This window comes from Chiloscyllium punctatum, chromosome 11 (assembly GCF_047496795.1).
Source record: "Chiloscyllium punctatum isolate Juve2018m chromosome 11, sChiPun1.3, whole genome shotgun sequence".
NCBI lineage: Eukaryota > Metazoa > Chordata > Chondrichthyes > Orectolobiformes > Hemiscylliidae > Chiloscyllium > Chiloscyllium punctatum.
Genome location: NC_092749.1, coordinates 20,806,169 through 20,826,711, shown reverse-complemented (window position 1 = coordinate 20,826,711; position 20,543 = coordinate 20,806,169). Strand labels below are relative to the sequence as shown.

Genomic DNA, 20,543 nt, shown 5'->3' with positions numbered 1-20,543 from the left:
CTTAAGAAAAATTACATAAAACCAGGTTATGGTCCAACAAGTTTATTTGGAAGCACTAGTTTTCAAAGTGCTGCTCCTTCTTCAGACAGCTACCTGATGAAGGAGTGAGGCTCTGAAAGCTACTGCTTCCAAATAAAGCTGTTGGACTATAACCTGATGTTGTGGTGATTTTTAATTTTGTACACCCTTGGCCAATACCAACTCCACTACATGATTTGGAGATGCCGGTGTTGGGCTGGGGTGTACAAAGTTGAAAATCACACAACACCAGGTTATAGTCCAACAGGTTTAATTGGAAGCACTAGCTTACGGAACTCCGTTCCTTCATCAGGTGGTTGTGGAGGACACAATTGTAAGGCACAGAAATTATGACAAAATCACACTGTAAACTTTTGCTATACATTCATTCCACGTGATGATGGCGACATCATTGCTGGCGTCAGACGTACGACGTCAGGGGACAGGGCGAAGGAAACTGACGTTAAGAAGGCGCCTGTCTCTAGATTCCAAATCAGCTGTTGCGGGACACGATGGCGCGGTATTTCCAGAGAGACTGTTGTGGACGCCGGGGAGAAGGACTGAAGGCGAACAGAGCTATAGTCCCAGGGCAGCTCCTCTACTCTGCTTCGCCCTACACTTACATCCCCTCCAAGAAAGCTATGGGCTCCGTCTGTGAACACTGCCTTTCCAGGTACCTTTGGATATCTGACCTACTGTATGTTGCACGTTGGAAATGTGTTATCACAATAATCAGATAATATAAGCTGTCACAGTACAAAACGTGTATGTTGTCTGTACTACTGATTTCTAAAAAATGTCCTTGTGTGATCCCAGTACATGAGCGAGTTACAGATATTAGAACACGACAGGATAACCAGCAATACAATCTCCTCTTCCTGAAGTTGTAATCTGTGAGCATTGCCTCGTTATTCACTTGTGTTGTACACTCGCAAGTTAGAAACAAAAATAGATTATAGCAACTGTAGGAAATCCCAACGCACTTTACAGCGTATGAAGTACTCTTCAAATGTAGTCACTGTTGTACCACAGGGCATGTGGCAGGCATAATGTGCTGTGCAAGCTCGTGGGCTAGTGATAACCAGTTAGAGAATCTTATTTAGTGATGTTAATTCAGGCATGGTGTATGATAAAGTGAAGCAAGTATCTCTGAAAGAACTTCAATGCATCAACTGGATCTGGAAGCAGAAGAGCTATTCTCTGAGCTGTTATAAGGCTTTGGTTGGATTAGCCAGTTCACAATGATCTTATAGTGTGGAAGGAGGCCATTTGACTCATCAAGCCTGCATTGACTCTTATTTAATGCCAATCGCCTGATTTTTTTTCTCCTATATCCCTGAGCACCATTATGATCCAATATCCTTCTGAATGTTTAGTTGAACCTGACTCCTCTATATTTCCATTGCCCTAACTACTTGCTATGTAAAATGCTTTTTCTCCCATCACCCTTGCTTCGTTTGAACAAAAGTACAGCGAAGTTGGACATGTTAACTCTGGGCAGGTTGATTATTGTTTTGTGTTTAAAAATAGCACACAATAGGTAAACTATGTTTAGATCTGGTGGAACAGCAATTTGCTACAAATGCCTAGCATGTTTAAATATGAAAATGTCAAGTCAGATTTCTACCACATGCATGTACTTGAGATATCTTACCGAATGTGCATGTTAACTAAAACAGGGCAGTTAAATGAAATAAACACATCTTAAAAACTCCAGAAGCCAAACTCAGGAACTTGAGTTTATTCCATTTTATTTTTGGAATGTGGGCATTTTGGCACTGCTAGTATTTCTTGCCCAACACTAATTGTGCTCAGGAAGGTGCAAGGGGAAATATGTATACAGTTGAGTGGTTCAGAGTCCACTGCATTGCTATGGATCTGGAGTCAAGTGTAGGCCAGATTGAGGGTGGCAGATTTAAGTTCCTGATGGAACTTAAAGTAACTGTATCAATATGTTTTTTTTAAAATTGTGATGCAACAAAATGGTTGGCTCTTAACCTTTGCCTGAAGTGGTCCAGCAAGCTGTTCAATTGTATGAAGCTGCGACAAAGTCTACAAAAAGGAAAATAAAAGCAGCTGGACCATATCGCATTGATCTAAGCATCAGGAACAACAATGGTTAACCTGGCCTGTAGGCTCTGAAGTCCTCTTAGTAACATCTAGGAACTACTGAAAAAATTGGGAGGTATATCTCATGTTATGCATCAGACCAGACCCCCTCAAAATATATTAAGGTAGCCAAAACCCTGATTTTTAGAACATAGAACATAGAACATAGAAGAATACAGTGCAGTACAGGCCCTTTGGCCCTCGATGTTGCGCCGATCAAAGCCCACCTAACCTACACTAACCCACTATCCTCCATATACCTATCCAATGCCCGCTTAAATACCCATAAAGAGGGAGAGTCCACCACTGCTACTGGCAGGGCATTCCATGAACTTACGACTCGCTGAGTGAAGAACCTACCCCTAACATCAGTCCTATATCTACCACCCCTTAATTTAAAGCTATGCCCCCTTGTAATAGCTGACTCCATACGTGGAAAAAGGTTCTCACTCAACCCTATCTAACCCCTTAATCATCTTGTACACCTCTATCAAGTCACCCCTGAACCTTCTTTTCTCCAATGAAAACAACCCCAAGTGCCTCAGCCTTTCCTCATAGGATCTTCCTACCATACCAGGCAACATCCTGGTAAACTTCCTCTGCACCCGTTCCAGTGCCTCCACATCCTTCCTATTGTATGGCGACCAAAACTGCACACAATATTCCAGATGCGGCCGCACCAGAGTCTTATACAACTGCAGCATGACCTCAGGACTCCGGAACTCAATTCCTCTACCAATAAAAGCCAGTACGCCATATGCCTTCTTCACTGCACTATTTACCTGGGTGGCAACTTTCAGAGATCTGTGTACATGGACACCAAGATCCCTCTGCTCTTCCACACTACCAAGTATCCGACCATTAGCCCAGTACCCCATCTTTTTGTTACTCTTACCAAAGTGAATCACCTCACACTTAGCTACATTGAACTCCATTTGCCACCTTTCTGCCCAGCTCTGCAGCTTCTCTATATCCCGCTGTAACCTGCCACATCCTTCCTCACTGTCTACAACTCCTCCGACTTTCGTATCATCCGCAAACTTGCTCACCCAACCTTCTAACCCTTCCTCCAGGTCATTTATAAAAATGACAAACAGCAATGGTCCCAAAACAGATCCTTGCGGAACACCGCTAGTGACGGCACTCCAAGATGAACCTTTGCCATCAACTACTACCCTCTGTCTTCTTCCAGCCAGCCAATTCCTAATCCAAACCTCCAACTCACCCTCAATGCCATATCGCTGTATTTTCTGCAGTAGCCTACCATGGGGGACCTTATCAAACGCCTTACTAAAATCCATATATACCACATCTACCGCTTTCCCCTCATCTACCTCCTTCGTCACCTTCTCAAAGAATTCAATAAGGTTTGTGAGGCACGACCTGCCCTTCACAAAACCATGCTGACTATCCTTGATCACATTATTCTTATCCAGATGTGCATAAATCCTATCCCTTACAATTCTCTCTAAGACTTTGCCCACAACAGAAGTGAGACTCACTGGCCTATAGTTACCAGGATTATCCCTACTCCCCTTCTTGAACAAGGGAACCACGTTTGCTAGCCTCCAGTCCTCCGGCACTACTCTTGTAGACAAAGAGGACACAAAAATCAAGGCCAATGGCTCTGCAATCTCCTCCCTTGCTTCCCAGAGAATCCTAGGATAAATGCCATCAGGCCCAGGGGACTTATCTATTTTCACCCTTGCCAGAATTTCCAACACCTCTTCTCTACATATCTCAAAGCCATCCATTCTACGTATTCGTGCCTCAGTATTCATATCGACAACAATGTCCTGTTCCTGAGTGAATACTGACGAAAAGTATTCATTCAGTGCCTCCCCAATCTCTTCAGCCTCCACACGCAACTTCCCATTACTATCCTTGATTGGACCTATTCCTACCCTAGTCATTCTTTTATTCCTAACATACCTATAGAAAGCCTTAGGGTTTTCCCTAATCCTACCAACTAAGGACCTTTCATGTCCCCTCCTTGCTGCTCTTAGCTCTCTCTTCAGGTCCTTCCGGGCTACCTTTATAACTCTCAATCGCCCCTATTGAACCTTCACACCTCATCTTTACAAAGGCCGCCCTCTTCCATTTAACAAGGGATTCCAACTCCTTATTAAACCACGGCTCCCTCACACGACCCTTTCCTCCCTGCCTGATAGGTACGTACTTATCAAGGACACTCAATAGTTGCTCCTTGAACAAGTTCCACATATCAATTACGCTCTTGCCTTGGAATCTACTTTTCCAATCCACACATCCTAAGTCATGCCTCACCACATCATAATTTCCCTGCCCCCAGCTATAACTCTTGCCCTGTAGTACACACTTATCCCTCTCCATCACTAGAGTAAAAATCACCGAATTGTGGTCACTGTCCCCAAAGTGCTCACCTACCTCTAGTTCTAATACCTGGCCTGGTTCGTTACCCAGAACCAAATCCAGTATGGCCTCACCTCTTGTTGGCTTATCTACATATTGTGTCAGGAAACTCTCCTGCACACATTGGACAAACACTGACCCATCTAACGAACTTGAGCTATAGCTTTCCCAATCAATATCCGGAAAGTTAAAGTCCCCCATAACAACCACCCTATTACTGTCACTCTTCTCCTGAATCATCTTCGCAATCCTTTCTTCAACGATTCTAGGACTATTGGGAGGCCTGTAAAAGACTCCTAACAGGGTGACCTCACCTCTCCTATTCCTAACCTCAACCCAAACTACCTCAGATGGCAAATCTTTGTCCATCTTCCTTTCCACCGCTGTAATACTATCTTTGACAAGCAAAGCCACACCCCCCCCCTCTTTTACCCCCACCTCTGACCCTACTAAAACATTTAAACCCTGGAACCTGCAACAGCCAATCCTGTCCCTGATCTAGCCATGTCTCCGTAATAGCCACAACATCGAAGTCCCAGGTACCAACCCACGCTGCAAGTTCACCTACCTTATTTCATATACTTCTGGCATTAAAGTACACACACTTCAAGCCACTTTTCTGTTTACAGGCACCCTCCTTCAAGATTGATGCCATATTCCTAACCTCCCGACACTCCAGGTCCTGCACCCTAAAGCTGCAGTCTGGGTTTCCATGCCCCTGCAGAGTTCGTTTAAACCCCCCCCCACCCCAAGAGCACTAGCAAACCTCCTCCCCGCCCCCCCCCCCCCCCCCCCCAAGGATACTAGTGCCCCTCAGGTTCAGGTGCAGACCATCCTGTTTATAGAGGTCCCACCTTCCCTAGAAAGAACCCCAGTTATCCAAGTACCGAAATCCCTCCCTCCTGCACCATCCCTGTAGCCACGCATTTAACTGTTCTCTCTCCCTATTCCTCGACTCTCTATCACGTGGCACGGGTAACAAACCAGAGACAACAACTCTGTTCGTTCTAACTCTGAGCTTCCAACCTAGCTCCCTAAAAGCCTGTCTAACATCCTCAGCACTCCTCCTACCTATGTCATTGGTGCCAATATGGTCCACGACTTCAGGCTGCTCCCCCTCCCCCTTAAGGACCCGGAAAACACGATCAGAGACATCACGTACCCTTGCACCTGGGAGGCAACATACCAAACTTCTTAATTTAAGGTAAATGCCAAATGCTGTGTTCCAGGTGCAATTCAGTTGGTCAAACTTGATGTTAAGTAAAACACAATCTATTCAAACATAGTTAAAATACAACAAAAGAAAGAACTTAAGCCCATTGGAGAAATTAACAGAATAATAAATCCAGTAACTAATCGTAATTAACTGTTCCAATATGTTAACATCCCATTAAAAAAAAATCAGAGATGTACAGCACAGAAACAGACCCTTTGGTCCAATTTGTCCATGCTGACCAGATATCCAAACCTAATCTAGTCCCATTTGCCAGCATTTGGCCTACATCCCTCTAAACCTTTCCTATTCATATACCCATCCAAATCCCCTTCAAATGGTACAATTGTAATGGTGCCTCCACCACTTCCTTTAGCAGCTTATTCCATACATGCACCACCCTCTTGTGTGGAAAAGGTTACCCCTTGGGTTTCTTTTATATCTGTCCCCTCTGACCCTAAACTTATGCCCTCTCCTTGGCAAAAAGGCAAATTTTGAAAACTGATTACAGAACTGTGTGAGAGACAATCCAGGAGGGGAAAAAAATGTCAAAAGACAATTCAGAGACAGTGTAGCATCTGGGAGAGATTCACTGCCTTCTAATTCTGCTGAGAGCCCAGCGACAACTGTTGAAAACTAACTAAAATTCTGGATCTGAGAGCTTGACCACACCCACTCGGGATTCTTCTATTGATGTGACGCATTTGAGTTCCTTTTAAAAAGTTGCAAGTTGTTTATCGCATTATAGACTGCTTGGCACCTGTCAGAAGATCTTGCTTTCAAAGAAATCGGGCCAAAATACACCTTTTGAAGCCACATCATCGTCGTGTTCAGTATAATAAAGCAGCACCTGATTTGACTCACTGGGGTAGTAGCTGGAAGTCCAGTTCCACTCTGAGTCATCACAAAAGTTAGATTTTAAAAAGTATACAGAATTCCCCAATTTACCTGATTTTTTTTTTTCAGGTTGACAGAAGGTATGAGTGAGGACTCTGGTATGGACCAGGCCAGACCCTCTCAAAGCACTTAAAATAGCCCAGACCCTAACTTTTCTAATTGTGTTGAGCAGGTGTAAAGTGGATATTCCAGGAGTAATGCAGCTGGCCCAACCACTTATTTTTAAACAAAGCATCATTTCAGTGTAATATTACTGAATAAAATGTACACAAAAGAGAACAGAATACAGAATAATTTAATCTATCCAAAAACCTAACAGACTGTTACAGGAGTTTGGAACAGCATCATTAAATTGGGACAATCTCCACAAATGCTCCTTGCCAAAAAGACAGGGGTGAGACATATCCTTGCCCAGTTCCTGCCTTCTCTCCATATCCTTTGATTCCTTTTTATCTTTAAGAACTATATCTAACTCCCCGAACATTCAATGGTTTCTGGGACAGAGAATTCCACAGACTCCCCACTTGGAAATAAATTCTCCTCATCAGTTCTAAACAGCCCCTTTTGGATTCTGGATTCCCCAGTCACGGGGTGGGGGGGGGGGGGGGAAACCATTATCCTTCTGACATTTATCCTGTCTAATCTGATAGAACCTATAAGATTCTGAGGTTTCTCTCATTTTTGGTCAGTCTTCAGGTGTTTTCAGAGGCATGGGCTGGTTTGGTACACCTCTTTAAAAAGTTTCTGAATTTTTACTTAAAAGTCACAGCAACTATTGGAGGAAAAATAAACTGGTTTTCTTGAGGCTGCAAGTAGCTTTTATTGTACTGAGTTCCAGAGCTGGTGGGAACACTGAAGGCTTCTCAGTATATCTTATTCAGTCCCATGCTGATCAAATGTGTGATAACCAATCACATTGTTGGCTGGCATTATTTTGTCATTAACTGTTTGCTAATCCACAGACCAATAAGTTAAGCTCCATATGCACACATTGGTTTGTCTCCAGCTTGTCTGTGACCACGCATCAAGACCTGCTAGAATCAGGAATTTTGCAAACTGTATTTGCAACGCATGTTAGATTGCGTGTCTTCAAGACCTGTTGCAATCCTCCAGTAATCATTCTTGTTTAAGATTGTACCCTTTCTCATTTCAGTCCACAATTTTAAAAAGGCAGTGTATTTCCATATTGTGTAGTCATACTCATGGAACTGTACTTCATGATGTTTCAGACACCGTCATCCACTAGGTCCCTTCCTATTGGCAAGAAAGAGCCAGAAGTGGCTGTATAGTAGTGTACATTTGGGCAGGAGCTGCTCTGGGAGTTTGTAACAAAGACATTCACCATTGAGTATAGTGAGAGTTGGGGACGTCAATGGCTATAGTGCTATTAATAACCAAGGACATAACTAACCTACTGGGTCTGTGGTAAGTTGAGTGGGAGCCAGTAAGAGAAGAAAGAAAAACCTACTTTACTCATCCTCACCAATCTAAATGTCACAGATGAGTCCTTCCATGACAATATTGATAGGAGTGATCACTGTACAGTCTTTGTAAGGACAAGGGATATCACTTTGGGGATATGTATTACTATATTTGTGAGAGATTTCAAACAGATCTAGTAGCTTAACCATGAACACTGGAGCCATCAACAATAGAGTTGTCTTCACACGTTACCTATAATCTCATGGCATGGCATACTCCCCATTTTACCATTGAGCCTGGACATAAACCCTGTTGACGTTTAAAGAGAATGACTACCTGCATGCCAAGCAGCTGGTGATCAGAGAAACCTATTCACTACGAGCAAAAGTAGGCTATTTGGCCCTTTGAGCCTGCTCTGCCGTTCAATTTGATCATGGCTGATCATGGCTTATCCTTGATCTTAACATTGCATCCTAGCTTTTTCTCCATGACTCTTCAAGCCTTTAAAATTTAAAAAAAAATTTCTGTCTTGACCTGACCTTCACTCCTGTCTTTTAGAGAATTCCTCAGGTTAACCACTGTCTGAGGGAAGAAATGTTTCCTTATTTCTGTCCTATAAGGCCTCCCTATATCCTGAGGCACTAACCCCCTGGTTCTGGACTTTTCAACCAGGGGCAATACATTTCTTGCATCCAGTTTGTCTTGCTCTGTTTGAATTGTTATCTTTTCAATGAAATCCCCTCTCATTATTCTCCACTCTCTGGTGAACACAAGCCCTGGTATTGAATGAACATTTGTTGCACTCCCTCTACCAAGTGTACCTTGTCTTGGATCAGGAGACCAAAACTGCACACGATACTCCAGGTGTAATTTCACAAAGATCCTGCACAAGTGCAATAAGGTGTCCCAACTTTTGAATTCAAATCCTCTTGCAATGAAGGAAATGTACAATTCGCCCTTCCAACTGCGCCTGCCTGTCTACTTTAATTGACTGAAGTACGAGGGCATTCAGATTTACACATTCCACACTTTCCTGAAGAAGGGCTCATGCCCAAAACGTCGATTCTCCTGCTCCTTGATGCTGCCTGACCTACTGCGCTTTTCAAGCAATACATTTTCAGCACGTTCCACACTTTCCAATATATCACTTTTTTAAAATAAAACTCTTCCTTTCTATTTTTTCCCTCCTGATATTTTTGTCAGCCTTTAACCCCATTAACCTCCCCAGCATCATTTTGTTACTAATATTGATTTCCTTCAATTCCATCCTTTCACTCCATCCTTGCTTCCCAAAAATGTGTGGGAAGTTATTTGTGCCCAATGAAGGTGTTCAATTCTTCTGCCATTTCTTTGTTCCAAATTAAAACTTGCCAATTTTCTGACTAGAAGACATTTTGTTTTCACTAATCTTTTTATCTTTTCACATATTTATAGGAGTTTTTGCATTCAGTTTGTAAAATATTTCTGATCCTCAGGTGTGTTGCTTTTCCTGGCAATTTTGTCTCCTGTTGGATTTAATGCTATTCCCAATTCAGAACGTCCAACATAGAACGTTACAGCACAGTACAGGCCCTTCGGCCCTCTGTGCCAATCTGTCAAATTAATCTGCCCATCTAACCTACACCGTTCTATTATTATCCATAATTATGTCCAATAGCCATTCAAATGCCCTTAATGTTGGTGAGTCTACTACTGTTGCAGGCAGTGTGTTCCACACCCCTACTACTCTCCGTAAAGAAACTACCCCTGATATCTGTCCTATGTCTATCACCCCTCAGTTTAAAGCTATGTCTTCACTATCCAAGGAAAAAGGCTCTCGCTGTCCGCCCTATCTAACCCTCTGATTATCTTATACATCCTGATTAAGTGACCTTTCAACATTCTTCTCTCCAATGAAAACAGCCTCAGTTCCCTCAGCCTTTCCTCAAAGACCTTCCCTCCATACCAGGCAACATCCTAGTAAATCTCCTCTGAACCCTTTCCAAAGCTGCCACCTCCTTCCTATAATGCGGTGACCAGAACTGTACGCAATACTCCAAGTGCGGCCTTACCAGTGTCTTGCACAGCTGAAGCGTGACCTTGTGGCTCCGAAACTCAATCCCCCTACCAGTAAATGCCAACACACCGTATGCCTTCTTAACAACCCTATCAACCTGGGTGGCAACTTTCAAGGATCTATGTACATAGGTTTCAAGATCTCTCTGTTCATCCACACTGCCAAGAATTTTACCATTAGCCTGGTGCTCTGCATTCCTGTTACTCCTTCTGAAGTGAACTACCTCTCACTCTTCCACGGTAAACTCCATTTGCCACTTCTCAGCTCTGCATCTTATCTATGTCCCTCTGTAACCCACAATGTCCTTCAGCACTGTCGCAACTTTGCCTACCTTCATGTCATCCACAAAGTTACTAACCCATCTTTCTGTGCTCACATCCAGATCATTTATAAAGATGACAAACTGCAATGACCCCAAAACAGATCCTTGCAGCACACCACTAGTAACTGAGCTCCAGGATGAACGTTTCCCATCAACCATCATTGTCTGTCTTTCAGCTAGCCAATTTCTGATCCAAACCACTAAATCGCCTTCAATCCCAAAGCTCCGTATTTTGTGCAATAGCCTAAGGTGTGGAACTTAACAAATGCCTTAATTGAAGTCCATAAACACCACATCAACTGCTTTACCTTCATCCACCTGTTTTGTCACCCTTCTCAAAGAACTCAGTGAGATTAGTTTAGCACGACCTATTCTTTTTAAAAAAAAGTGTTGACTATCAAATCAAATTCCTCCTTTCAAGATGATTATAAACGCTATCTCTTATAACCTTTTTTCCAACACCTTACCAGCAACCCAAGTAAGGCTCGCTGGCCTGTAATTACCAGTGTTGTCCCGACTCCCCTCCTTTAAACAAAGGAACAACATTTTCTATCCTTCAGTCTTCTGGCACTACTCCTGTCGAGAATGGTGACGTAAAGATCAAAGCCAAAGGCTCTGCTATCTTCCCCCCCCCTGACTTCCCAGAGAATCAGAAGATAATTCCCATCCAGCCCAGGGGTCTTGTCTATTTTCAGATCTTCCAAAATTGCTAAAACCTCCTCTGTCAACTGCAATCCCATCTAGTCTAGTAGCCTGTATCTCTGTACTCTCTCTAACACTGCCCTTTTCCAGTGTGAATACTGATGAAAAGTATTCATTAAGCACTTCTCCTCTGTCCTCCGATTCCACACACCACTTCCCACTGCTGTCTTTGATTGGCCTTAATGTTACTCTAGTCATTCTTTTATTCCTGGTATACCTATCGAAGGTGTTAGGGCTTTCCTTGATCCTCTCTGCCAACAACTTCTCATGTCCCCTCCTGGCTCTTCTTAGCCCTCTGTTTAGATCTTTTCTGGCTAACGTAACTCTCAAGCCCCCTAACTGAGCCTTCAAACCTCAACTTCTCATAAGCCGCCTTATTCCTCTTGACAAATTTTAGTAAACGATTGCTCTCTTGGCAACTACCATCTTGCCTGATAGGTACATACTTATCAAGGACACGCAGTACCTGTTCGTTGAATAAGCTCCACACTTCAATTCTACCTATTGTCTGCAGTTTCCTTCCCCATCCTATGTATCCTAAATCTTGCCTAATTGCATCATGATTGCCTTTTTCCCCCAGTTATACTACAGGAAAAAAGGTATAAACCTATCCCTGCCCATTGCTATTATAAACATAACCACATTGTGCTCATTGTCACCAAAGTGCTCACCTACCTCCAAATCTAACATCTGGCTGGGTTCATTCCCCAGTACTAAATCTGATATGGCTTGCCCCTTGTTGGCCAGTCTACATAATGTGTCAGAAAACCCTCCTGCACATATTGAACAAAAACTGACCCATCTAAACTACTTCAACTATTGTATTCCTAGTCAATATTGGGGAAAATATTGACTGGGATATTTTGTATTTCTACAATTTCTTTTGTAAGCCACCATTAAATTTCCTTTCCTCTTCTATGTTGTGCCAGATTGAAATGAATAAATGTTATAACTTATTCATGTGTTCCTTGATTATTAGCCATTGCCTATCCACTGCGAACCCTTTCAGTTATGTCCTCCCCAATCTATAATTGTCAGCTCATCCATTATATTCTCATTAAAACCTTGAGGCAAGGTGGAGGGACTGAACTGAAGAGGAGAAATGAGCGTAACAGCTCTTCATGCCAAAGGAGCATTTGACTGAGTTTGAGCATGGATTGGGATGGGGGTGGTGGGAATTTCCCGATATGTCCTTTGATGGAGTTGTACATAATGCAAAAGATAATTGTGGTTTGGGAAGTCAATCACCTCTGTTCTTGAGGACTCATATATTTTCTTATTAATATGTTCAGAGATGTTGTGAACCTTGTGGAACATGAGGGACCTTCTGGCTTAGAGGTAGGGGCACAGCCACTCACCATATAAATTCTTCAGGATGGTGTCCTTGGCCAAGCTCTATCATAAGTCAGAAATGGCTAATTTTCCTGATGACCACAATGTTCAGCAGCATTTGCAGCTCTGCACATTGTGAAACATGTCTAAATGTAGTAAGACCTGAAAAATATCCAACCTTAGGCTTTTTTAAAAAAAATTCATTCGTGAGATGAGGGCATAGTTGAATAGCTCAGCATTTATAGCCCTTCCCAGTTGCTCAGAGAGCAGTTAAGAAGAGTTAACCACATAACTGTGGGTCAGAAGTCACAAGTAGGCCAGACTGGATAAGGAAGGCAGTCTAGATCAGTGGTGCTAGAAAAGCACAGCAGGTCAGGCAGCATCCAAGGAGCAGGAAAATCGACGTTTTGGGCAAAATGGTACTCATCAGAAATGCCATTTTGTCCGGAACGTCAACGTTTTTCTTCTGCTCCTTGGATGCTGCCTGACCTGCTGTGCTTTTCCAGCACCATTCTGATCTCCAGCATCTGCAGTTCTCACGTTTGCCTGGATAACGAAGGCAGTTTCACTCCTTAAAAGCTGTTTGTGAATCAGATGGGTTTTCCCCTACTATTGACAACAGTTTCACAATTCTCTTTAGATACTTGATCCCAGATTTTTATTGAATTCAAATTCTAGCATCTGCAATGGTGGAAATTGAATCCTCAGAACATTACCTGGATCTCTAGATTAACAGTTCAGTGATTAATACCACTAGGTCATTGTCTCCTGAATAAGTGATATTTGTGCCCCTCAAATGATAGGCAATGACCATCTCCAATAAGTGGGAATATAACAATTATCCCTGGTGTTAAATGGCATTACTAACGCTGAATTGCCCCACTACCATCATTCTCCTGGGTTACCATTGTTAAGATTGTGACTTTTTTTTTATGCTTTATAAAACTGGACTGAAATAAGAACTATTTGAAAGCCAAGAATGGCTGCATGTTTTGAAAGGAAGGAATTTAATACTGATTGAGTCCTGTTGTGTGCTTGTAGGTTTCAGCAATATGCAGATGAACTGGAGCCAAGGAGGTTGTTTGCAAGTGAAGCTGATTGATCACTGGTCTCTAGTCCAAAAAACCATGACAAATGTCCTCTGCCTGCCAACAAGCATGATTGGTTATCAGGTAACCAAGCGGCTTGACTTGTGATAATTAGAGAGAAGCTTTGGCAGATCAGAAGAGAAACAGTGTGCAACAGCCAGAAAAGACTCCCTCCATTCTCTGCAGTAAGCCACCTGAACCCTGAAGAAAACCAGCTTATGTTTCCTTTAGTAAATGCTGCAAGTTGTGACTTTGAAATAGAAAGGTCAGAGACCTTTTTGTGAAGCAACCACCCTGTGGCTGTTGCAAATTAGTGAAAGCATTTCGAACAAGGAAGGTCAAGGTGAAACCTTCTGATCAGCAAGAACCAACCTAACACATATTGCAAAGAATTGCTATGGAACCATTTTTCCAGTTTTGCCTCCATGTATTTTTTTTTTGTGTGTGAGGGGGAAGTTTATAATCTGTTTAGAATTTTAAATAAACACTTTGGTCTTCTCTACTTCAGTGGCAAAAGACAAAAATTCCTCGACTCTGACCTTGCCGTCTGTTCTAATTGCTGATTATTGTCTTGGGTTAATCACTATGTATTCTGCTTAGCTTGTCATCCCCTCTCTGTACAAATGACAGCTAGCACACTTACCCTTGGGCTATTGTCCTGAAGAAGTTAGTTAATTTTTGTGGTACTATGTTATTTATCACTACATTCAAACTACTTTGGCCTTTATTTTGGGACAATATATCTGCATTCACACTGTTTTTTGCAGTATTTTAAACACTTTGGTCAGGATTCAACATTCTTTTAAGAACAAGAATGTTTGTCCAACTTAAATGTAATACTTGAAGAGCCATAATGCCATTACTCCAAAACCAACAGAAGTGGGAAAGTGAGACTGACTTATTTATAGATTCCTATGCTACAAATTTTTACTGGCTCTCATAAACACGCATCTATTAATTTCAATGATCATCCATAGCCCTGTTTCAATGACATTGGCAAGGTTTTTACAACAAAGTTGTTAATTTCTCAAGTGAAATGTCAAAGGAAACAAATGACTTAATTTCATCTGAGAGTGACTCAAATTCTCTTAGAGATGTGGTTATGTAATAAAAATATCACTGGACTAATCTAGAAACTGAGGCTAATGATCTAGGGGCCACGGAATTACGATTTATTGTAAAAGTCCATCTGGTTCATTCCAGTCCTTTTTTTTTTGAAGGAAGGAAATATTTGTTATTTGGCCTGATCTATCTGTAACTCCAGGTCTGCAACAATGTGGCTGACTTTTAACGGCCTTTGAGTGGATTGTTAGGCCATTTCAGTTCAAGGGTATATTGGGAAGGGCAGAAAATGCTACCTTGCTGAGGCACCCACAACCAATGAATGAGTTTATCAAAGGTGGAGGAATCCATAAGCCCAGGATTTCACATCCACGGAGTTTTATATACGTTAAATGAACGGTTGCTGACGTTCCATCACCAACTTTTTTTTTAAGATATGTAATGTTTTGAAATTTGCAAAACTTTTTTTTTGTTCTCCAAAAAGAAAAGTTTAATCAGTCAAGACTGATCAATGCAAATGTGTCCTTAAAAGAGCTGCATATGGCTTTGAAGACTCTGCTTGCTGACCTCTGCTGTCTGTCTTTACATCAGCCACCAGTTACGTTGCCTTTCAAAGTGGAAGGAACATCCCCAAGGTTGGCTTTGTAGATATTTTCTCATCCACCTGTTCAGAGATGTTAAGCCACACCTCTTGAGCAGTTGGCTCAAAAATAGGAACACCAGCACGAGGGCGACCTGTCCCCACAGCTTTCTGTGGCACTCAACCATCTGAGAAGAAATTTCTCCTCCTCTCAGTCTTAAATTGGCTCTTTTTTTATTCTGAGACTATACCCTCTGGTCCTAAATTGTTCCCTTCGAGAGGCATCGACTCTACATTTACCCTGGCAAGCCCTTTAAAAATCCTGTATATTTCCATGTGACCACCCCTCAATCTTTTAAACTCCAATCAGTAGACCTATTTATCTTTTGCTCATAAGACAATCCCTCCATACCAGGGATCAACCTTCTCTGAACTACCTGTAATGAAATAATGTTATACAGTTGTAGGAAGATGCTTAGAATACAACCTCCCTGAAATAAGGGCCAACATTCTAGCACCCTTCCCGATTCTCTACTGTAACTATGCTCTTGTCTTGGGCATAAGTGCCCCAATATCCCTGTACATTATAGCTTTCCACTTTTTTTTTCCATTTAAATAATGTTTTGTTCTCACTTCCAAAACAAACGACTTCGCACTTGCCTCCATTTATTCCATTTGCTAATCTTTTTTTCCCCATTTAATTAACCTATCGATACCTCTCTAAACTCCCTCGAGCACATTTCCCTTGTCACTATTTTAGTGTTGCTGCAAGTTGTGTTAAAGCACATTCACTTCCTTCCTCCAAGTCATTACTATATATTGTAAACAGTTATGATCCCAGCACTGATCCCTGTGGAACTCCACTTGTCACCGGTCATCAACATGAAAAAGAACCTCTTATCCCCACTTGCTATTTTCCTTCCCATGAACTAATTCCCTATCCATGTCAATATACTACCTCCACCACCATAGGCCCCTAGGTTTTTGTGAGGTACATTGTTGAATGCCTTCTGAAAGTCCAAGTACAATACATCTACTGTTTCTCCTCTATCCACCCTGGTTGAGATTTCCTTGAACATCTTGAATGAATTAGTTAGGCATGATTTCCCTTTCTTGAAGATTGTGTGATTGTTTGTGTTCCTTTTCTCCTGGACTGGAGATGTTATGTGAGAAGATCTGTTTTACTGAATTTGCCTTTGCCAAGAGTGTATTTGCTGTTATATTGGGACAGTTGATGAATAGTAGTTAAGTGTATTAATTTTAAGTATTTTGTTACAAGACTGGGTAAACTCCTCTGATACTTGAAATCTGACACTTACAGAAGCTCACCATGTGCCATAATCTGTTAAACTTAGAAGCAAAGAACTATCCCAGATTTCACCACTTAAAGTAAAAATTAACAGTTTTATTCATTTAAGTCCAACACAGAACACCATTTATAACTCCCTTCTCTTAAACCTGTCTTTTATCTCCCACTCTACAACACTGGGCCAATAAATTCCCTGTTAAATTTACAGTAAGCCAATTTCAAACTGGTTTGTCGAACTTTCTCTTGATTTCTCTGTAGGTCAGCTTCAGTCTACTGCTGCATTTAATTCTTATGGACAGGTACCTTTTCAGAGAGCTATTCTGCTGGCAGTCTTTACTTATGGGTACTCTTTGTTTTCCCCCCCGCCCCAACTGTTCAAAATGCCTAGTTTTATATCCCAAAACATTGAGTAATTGAATTGGTTTGATGTCATCCCAAACAGTTAAATTCAAATTCGATTGGATTTTGATCTCTGTGACATAATTTAAACTGAATTCGAATTTGTTTTTTGTACCATGGCAACACAGCATCAACTGTGTCAACCAAATGTTACATGTTAAATTATTCAGCATACTGTGCTTTTAGTCCTTGCCAGCCCTTAAAGGTACAGTACACCTTCATTACAAAAAAAGCAAACTTTATTAAAATTGTTTTTTAACTAGTAGAAGAATAAAGTGTGTTTTGCTTCGAGCTGAGTAGTTTGGATAATCAAATCAAATCTGGAACACTGCCTTTTAAAATTAGTTAGGGGACAGGCTATCCCATGACACATTTTGAGGGGGGGGGGGTTTGGTCCAGTCCCTAACAGGCCAAAGGAGGAGAATTTGTGCAAGATACCAAAGTGTGCTCTGTGTTATTAAGCGTCTTTAAGGTGGAGGCAGAGCAATTACGGGAAGGAATTAGAGCTCTTTAATATGGTGGGTGAAGGTATGGTTGCTCAGAAGAAACTCCACTGGAGGAGTTAGGGTTTACACTGTTGAGTTTGACTGGTAGAGTACATTGTACAAAGCCATTCATTTAGAATCAGTCAGAAGAAACAGAAGTATAGTTATTTTAATGTTCCAAGCTGCAAGAGATTATATAAGTCTTCAAGTTGTTGGAAATTCTTGGAAAGTTTCAGTCCTCTGAATTGAGATAGGTTGATGCCTACAGATTTGGAAAGATATTGTAAAATAATATCTGCAGGCTGCCAAAAACTGAAGAAAAAATCTGCTTAACAAACTGAGTTGAGGTCTGAGTATAATTTCTCTGCACTGCACCTGGTCCAATCAGGAAGTCTGAGTGGGACTTTGAGGTTTGTCCGCATTTCCCTGAAAACTGGTTAATGGGGTTTGGGGGTCTGGTTTTGCAGCCCCTTTCCCATGTAAATTGCTGTTTCTTGTATAAGACTGTGTTCAGGTTAACTGTTTCTTTGTAATTTGTACTGGTTAATAAAATAGCAGGTTCTGTTCCCTCTAGAAGCCAGCTCTGAGCTGGCTGGCTGGGTCAGTGTCATGCACTATGAACCAGTAAATAAAAGGTGACTTGGTGACGGGATACCAGCCTTCAGTGGAGGCATTTCAGTGGCAACGAGAGAAAAACATGACTCTGATGAAGAGATTTGTTCGCAGCAGTCACCTTTGATTGGGTGTAAGCATTTCTGGTGTCATGCCATTATTTGGATAATTTGCCTTGTTCAATCCTGCCATTGAAGACTGGACCCTGTGTGTGGAAAGACTGCATTTTTTTCCTGGGCAAGTGACATAGGAGTAGATGAAAAGCAATGAGTAATTCTCCAGTCTGCTAATGAACCCACAGCTTTCTGTTATTAGAAGCCTAACTTTGCTTGAGGTACCAGATACTAAAACTCCTCCAGAGTTGACAGGTTTAGCTCAGGAAAACACTCCCAAGCCACCACCTAATTCCAAGATGTGATCTGTTTTACTGGGCTGGGGTAAAGTTAGCCAAGAGTACAACAGATGGATGGAGGTGGGGATGAAGGTAATAGGTCAGAGGGGAGGGTGGAGCAGATAGGTGGGAAGGAAGATTGACAGATGGGACAGGTGATGAGGATGGTGGTGAGCTGGCAGGCTGGAACCAGGATAAGGTGGGGGTGGGGGGCTGGGTGGGAAATGAGTAAACTAGTGAAGTCCACATTGATGCCCTGAGGTTGAAGAGTTCCGAGGTAGAAGATGAGGCGTTCTTCCTCCAGGTGTCGGGTGGTGAGGGAGTGGCAGTGGAAGAGGCCCAGGACCCGCATATCCTCAGCAGAGTGGAAGGGGAAGTTGAAATGTTGGGCCATGGGGCGGTGGGGTTGACTGGTGCGGGTGTCCCGGAGATGTTCTCTAAAGCACTCTGCGAGAAGGACCTGTTGCCCGAATAGTCAATTTTCCTACTCCTCTGATGTTGCCTGACCCACTGTGCTTGTCTAGCCCCACTCTAATCTAGACTCTGATCTCCAGCATCTGCAGTCCTCCCTTTCGCCTGCGTGCAGGAGAGTCCACTGCCTGGGAAGTCCACCTACATCTGTTTTTTTTTTGAACAGTTTAAATTGCTTAGAAACATCCAAATCAAAAACCAATCGGAATAAATGCCTGGTTGAACGGTCTCCCAATTCTAATGGAAGCCAATACCAGCACGTCGTTTCAGTGATCACAGATCTAGTCTTTAACGGCTGGAGTCCAGAGCGAATTTTGGTAATTTTATGTCCGACCTTGTCCAGGCTGAGCGCCTACACCAGGGAAACTTGACAGATTGAGTACAATTTGGCTCTCTTCTCTTATGAGAGGCGACTGGTTCAGTTACCACTGCGTGGAGCAAAAGACTTGGGCCTAAATTTGATAGGACGAAATTAGTTGAGGAAGTTTCAACTTGATCGGCTCAACTTTTTGCTATTTGAAAATGGCTGCCTAAGTGAAATCCTGCTGAATTTACCCAGAAGTTTTTCAGGAAGGAATTATCAAAGGAACCAAGGCCAGCTTACATGTTGACCAAGGAGCAATTCCAAGATTCTGCAAGGCCTGCCTAGTCCAATTGCCTTACAGTCAAAAGTCCGGGTTCACCTTTGTGGAGATTTCAAACAAATGGTAAATTTTTTTTGCAGCCGAATAAATACCCAATCCCTTTCCTCGAGGACTTGTGCATGAAACTAGTGAGGGGCTATACTTCACTAAGTTTGGACAAGTGTACCTGCAATTACGATTAGATAAGAATTTCCAGAATTGTGCTACAATCAATACCCATAAGGGTTTGTACTGATGAGACTGCCATTTAGGGTGTAGTCAGCCTGTGCCATTTTCCAGGGGCCGATGGCGAACATTTTACAAGCTATACCTCACATTGCCATTTATCTGATTGATGTTAATAACAGAAAACCAATAAAGAGCACTTGGAGAAATTGGGCATAGTCTTTGACATTTCTTCCAGGTGGATGCACACCTTTAGGAGGGAAAAAAGTGTGTTCCAGGCACCCTAAATGACATTCCTTGGATACAGCATTGTCAAGACCAAGTTATACCTGTTTGAGATAATGTGAGGGCAATCGAAGGTGTCCCAGCTCCCATGTCTACATGAGAACTTGGGTCTTTCCTTGGATTGGTGAAATATTATGGAATATTCATATATCCTGGCACCCTTGCATCTGCTAATGAAAAAGGGTCAGCCTTGGAAATGATTTTGTAGCCTGGAAGTAGCCTTTAGGGAAGTGAAGAAGCATATAAGGTGTTGACCCACGATGATCCCAAGCAAGATGGGGAGGCATCACATGTCAGCACCACATCAGTACTGGGGTGGTATTGGTTCACTGGTGGCCCAGCTGGCAGGAACAATCAATTACGTATGCTTCCTGGACTTTAGCTGATGCTGAACAATGGCATACTCAGAAGGAAGGCTTGGCAGTATGGGCAAAGTTCCACCAATATCTTTTTAGATATGGTAATCAACCACCGACCTTTTCAGGCTACTTTCAAGAGGACAGGGTTGCCTGCATTTGGTGGTGGGTGCTCATTGAGTGCGCATTGTTAGAAGTTGGAGCACTGTCTGGGAGGCCAAATGGCAAATGTGG

The 20,543-nt window shown here is 42.3% G+C and overlaps 1 protein-coding gene across 2 annotated transcripts in view; it reads left to right on the top strand.

Moving 5' to 3' along the window:
- Positions 1 to 462: 462 nt before the first annotated feature.
- The window catches only part of smyd3 (SET and MYND domain containing 3), a 785,608-nt gene continuing 765,527 nt past the window's right edge, over positions 463 to 20,543 (top strand). The window contains exon 1 of one of the 2 annotated variants that reach the window (XM_072580427.1): positions 463 to 691. In XM_072580427.1, coding sequence (XP_072436528.1) covers positions 531 to 691 — 161 coding nt within the window. In that variant the 5' untranslated portion in view covers positions 463 to 530. The remainder of the gene's footprint in view (positions 692 to 20,543) is intronic. The other variant, XM_072580432.1, reaches the window with a different exon arrangement.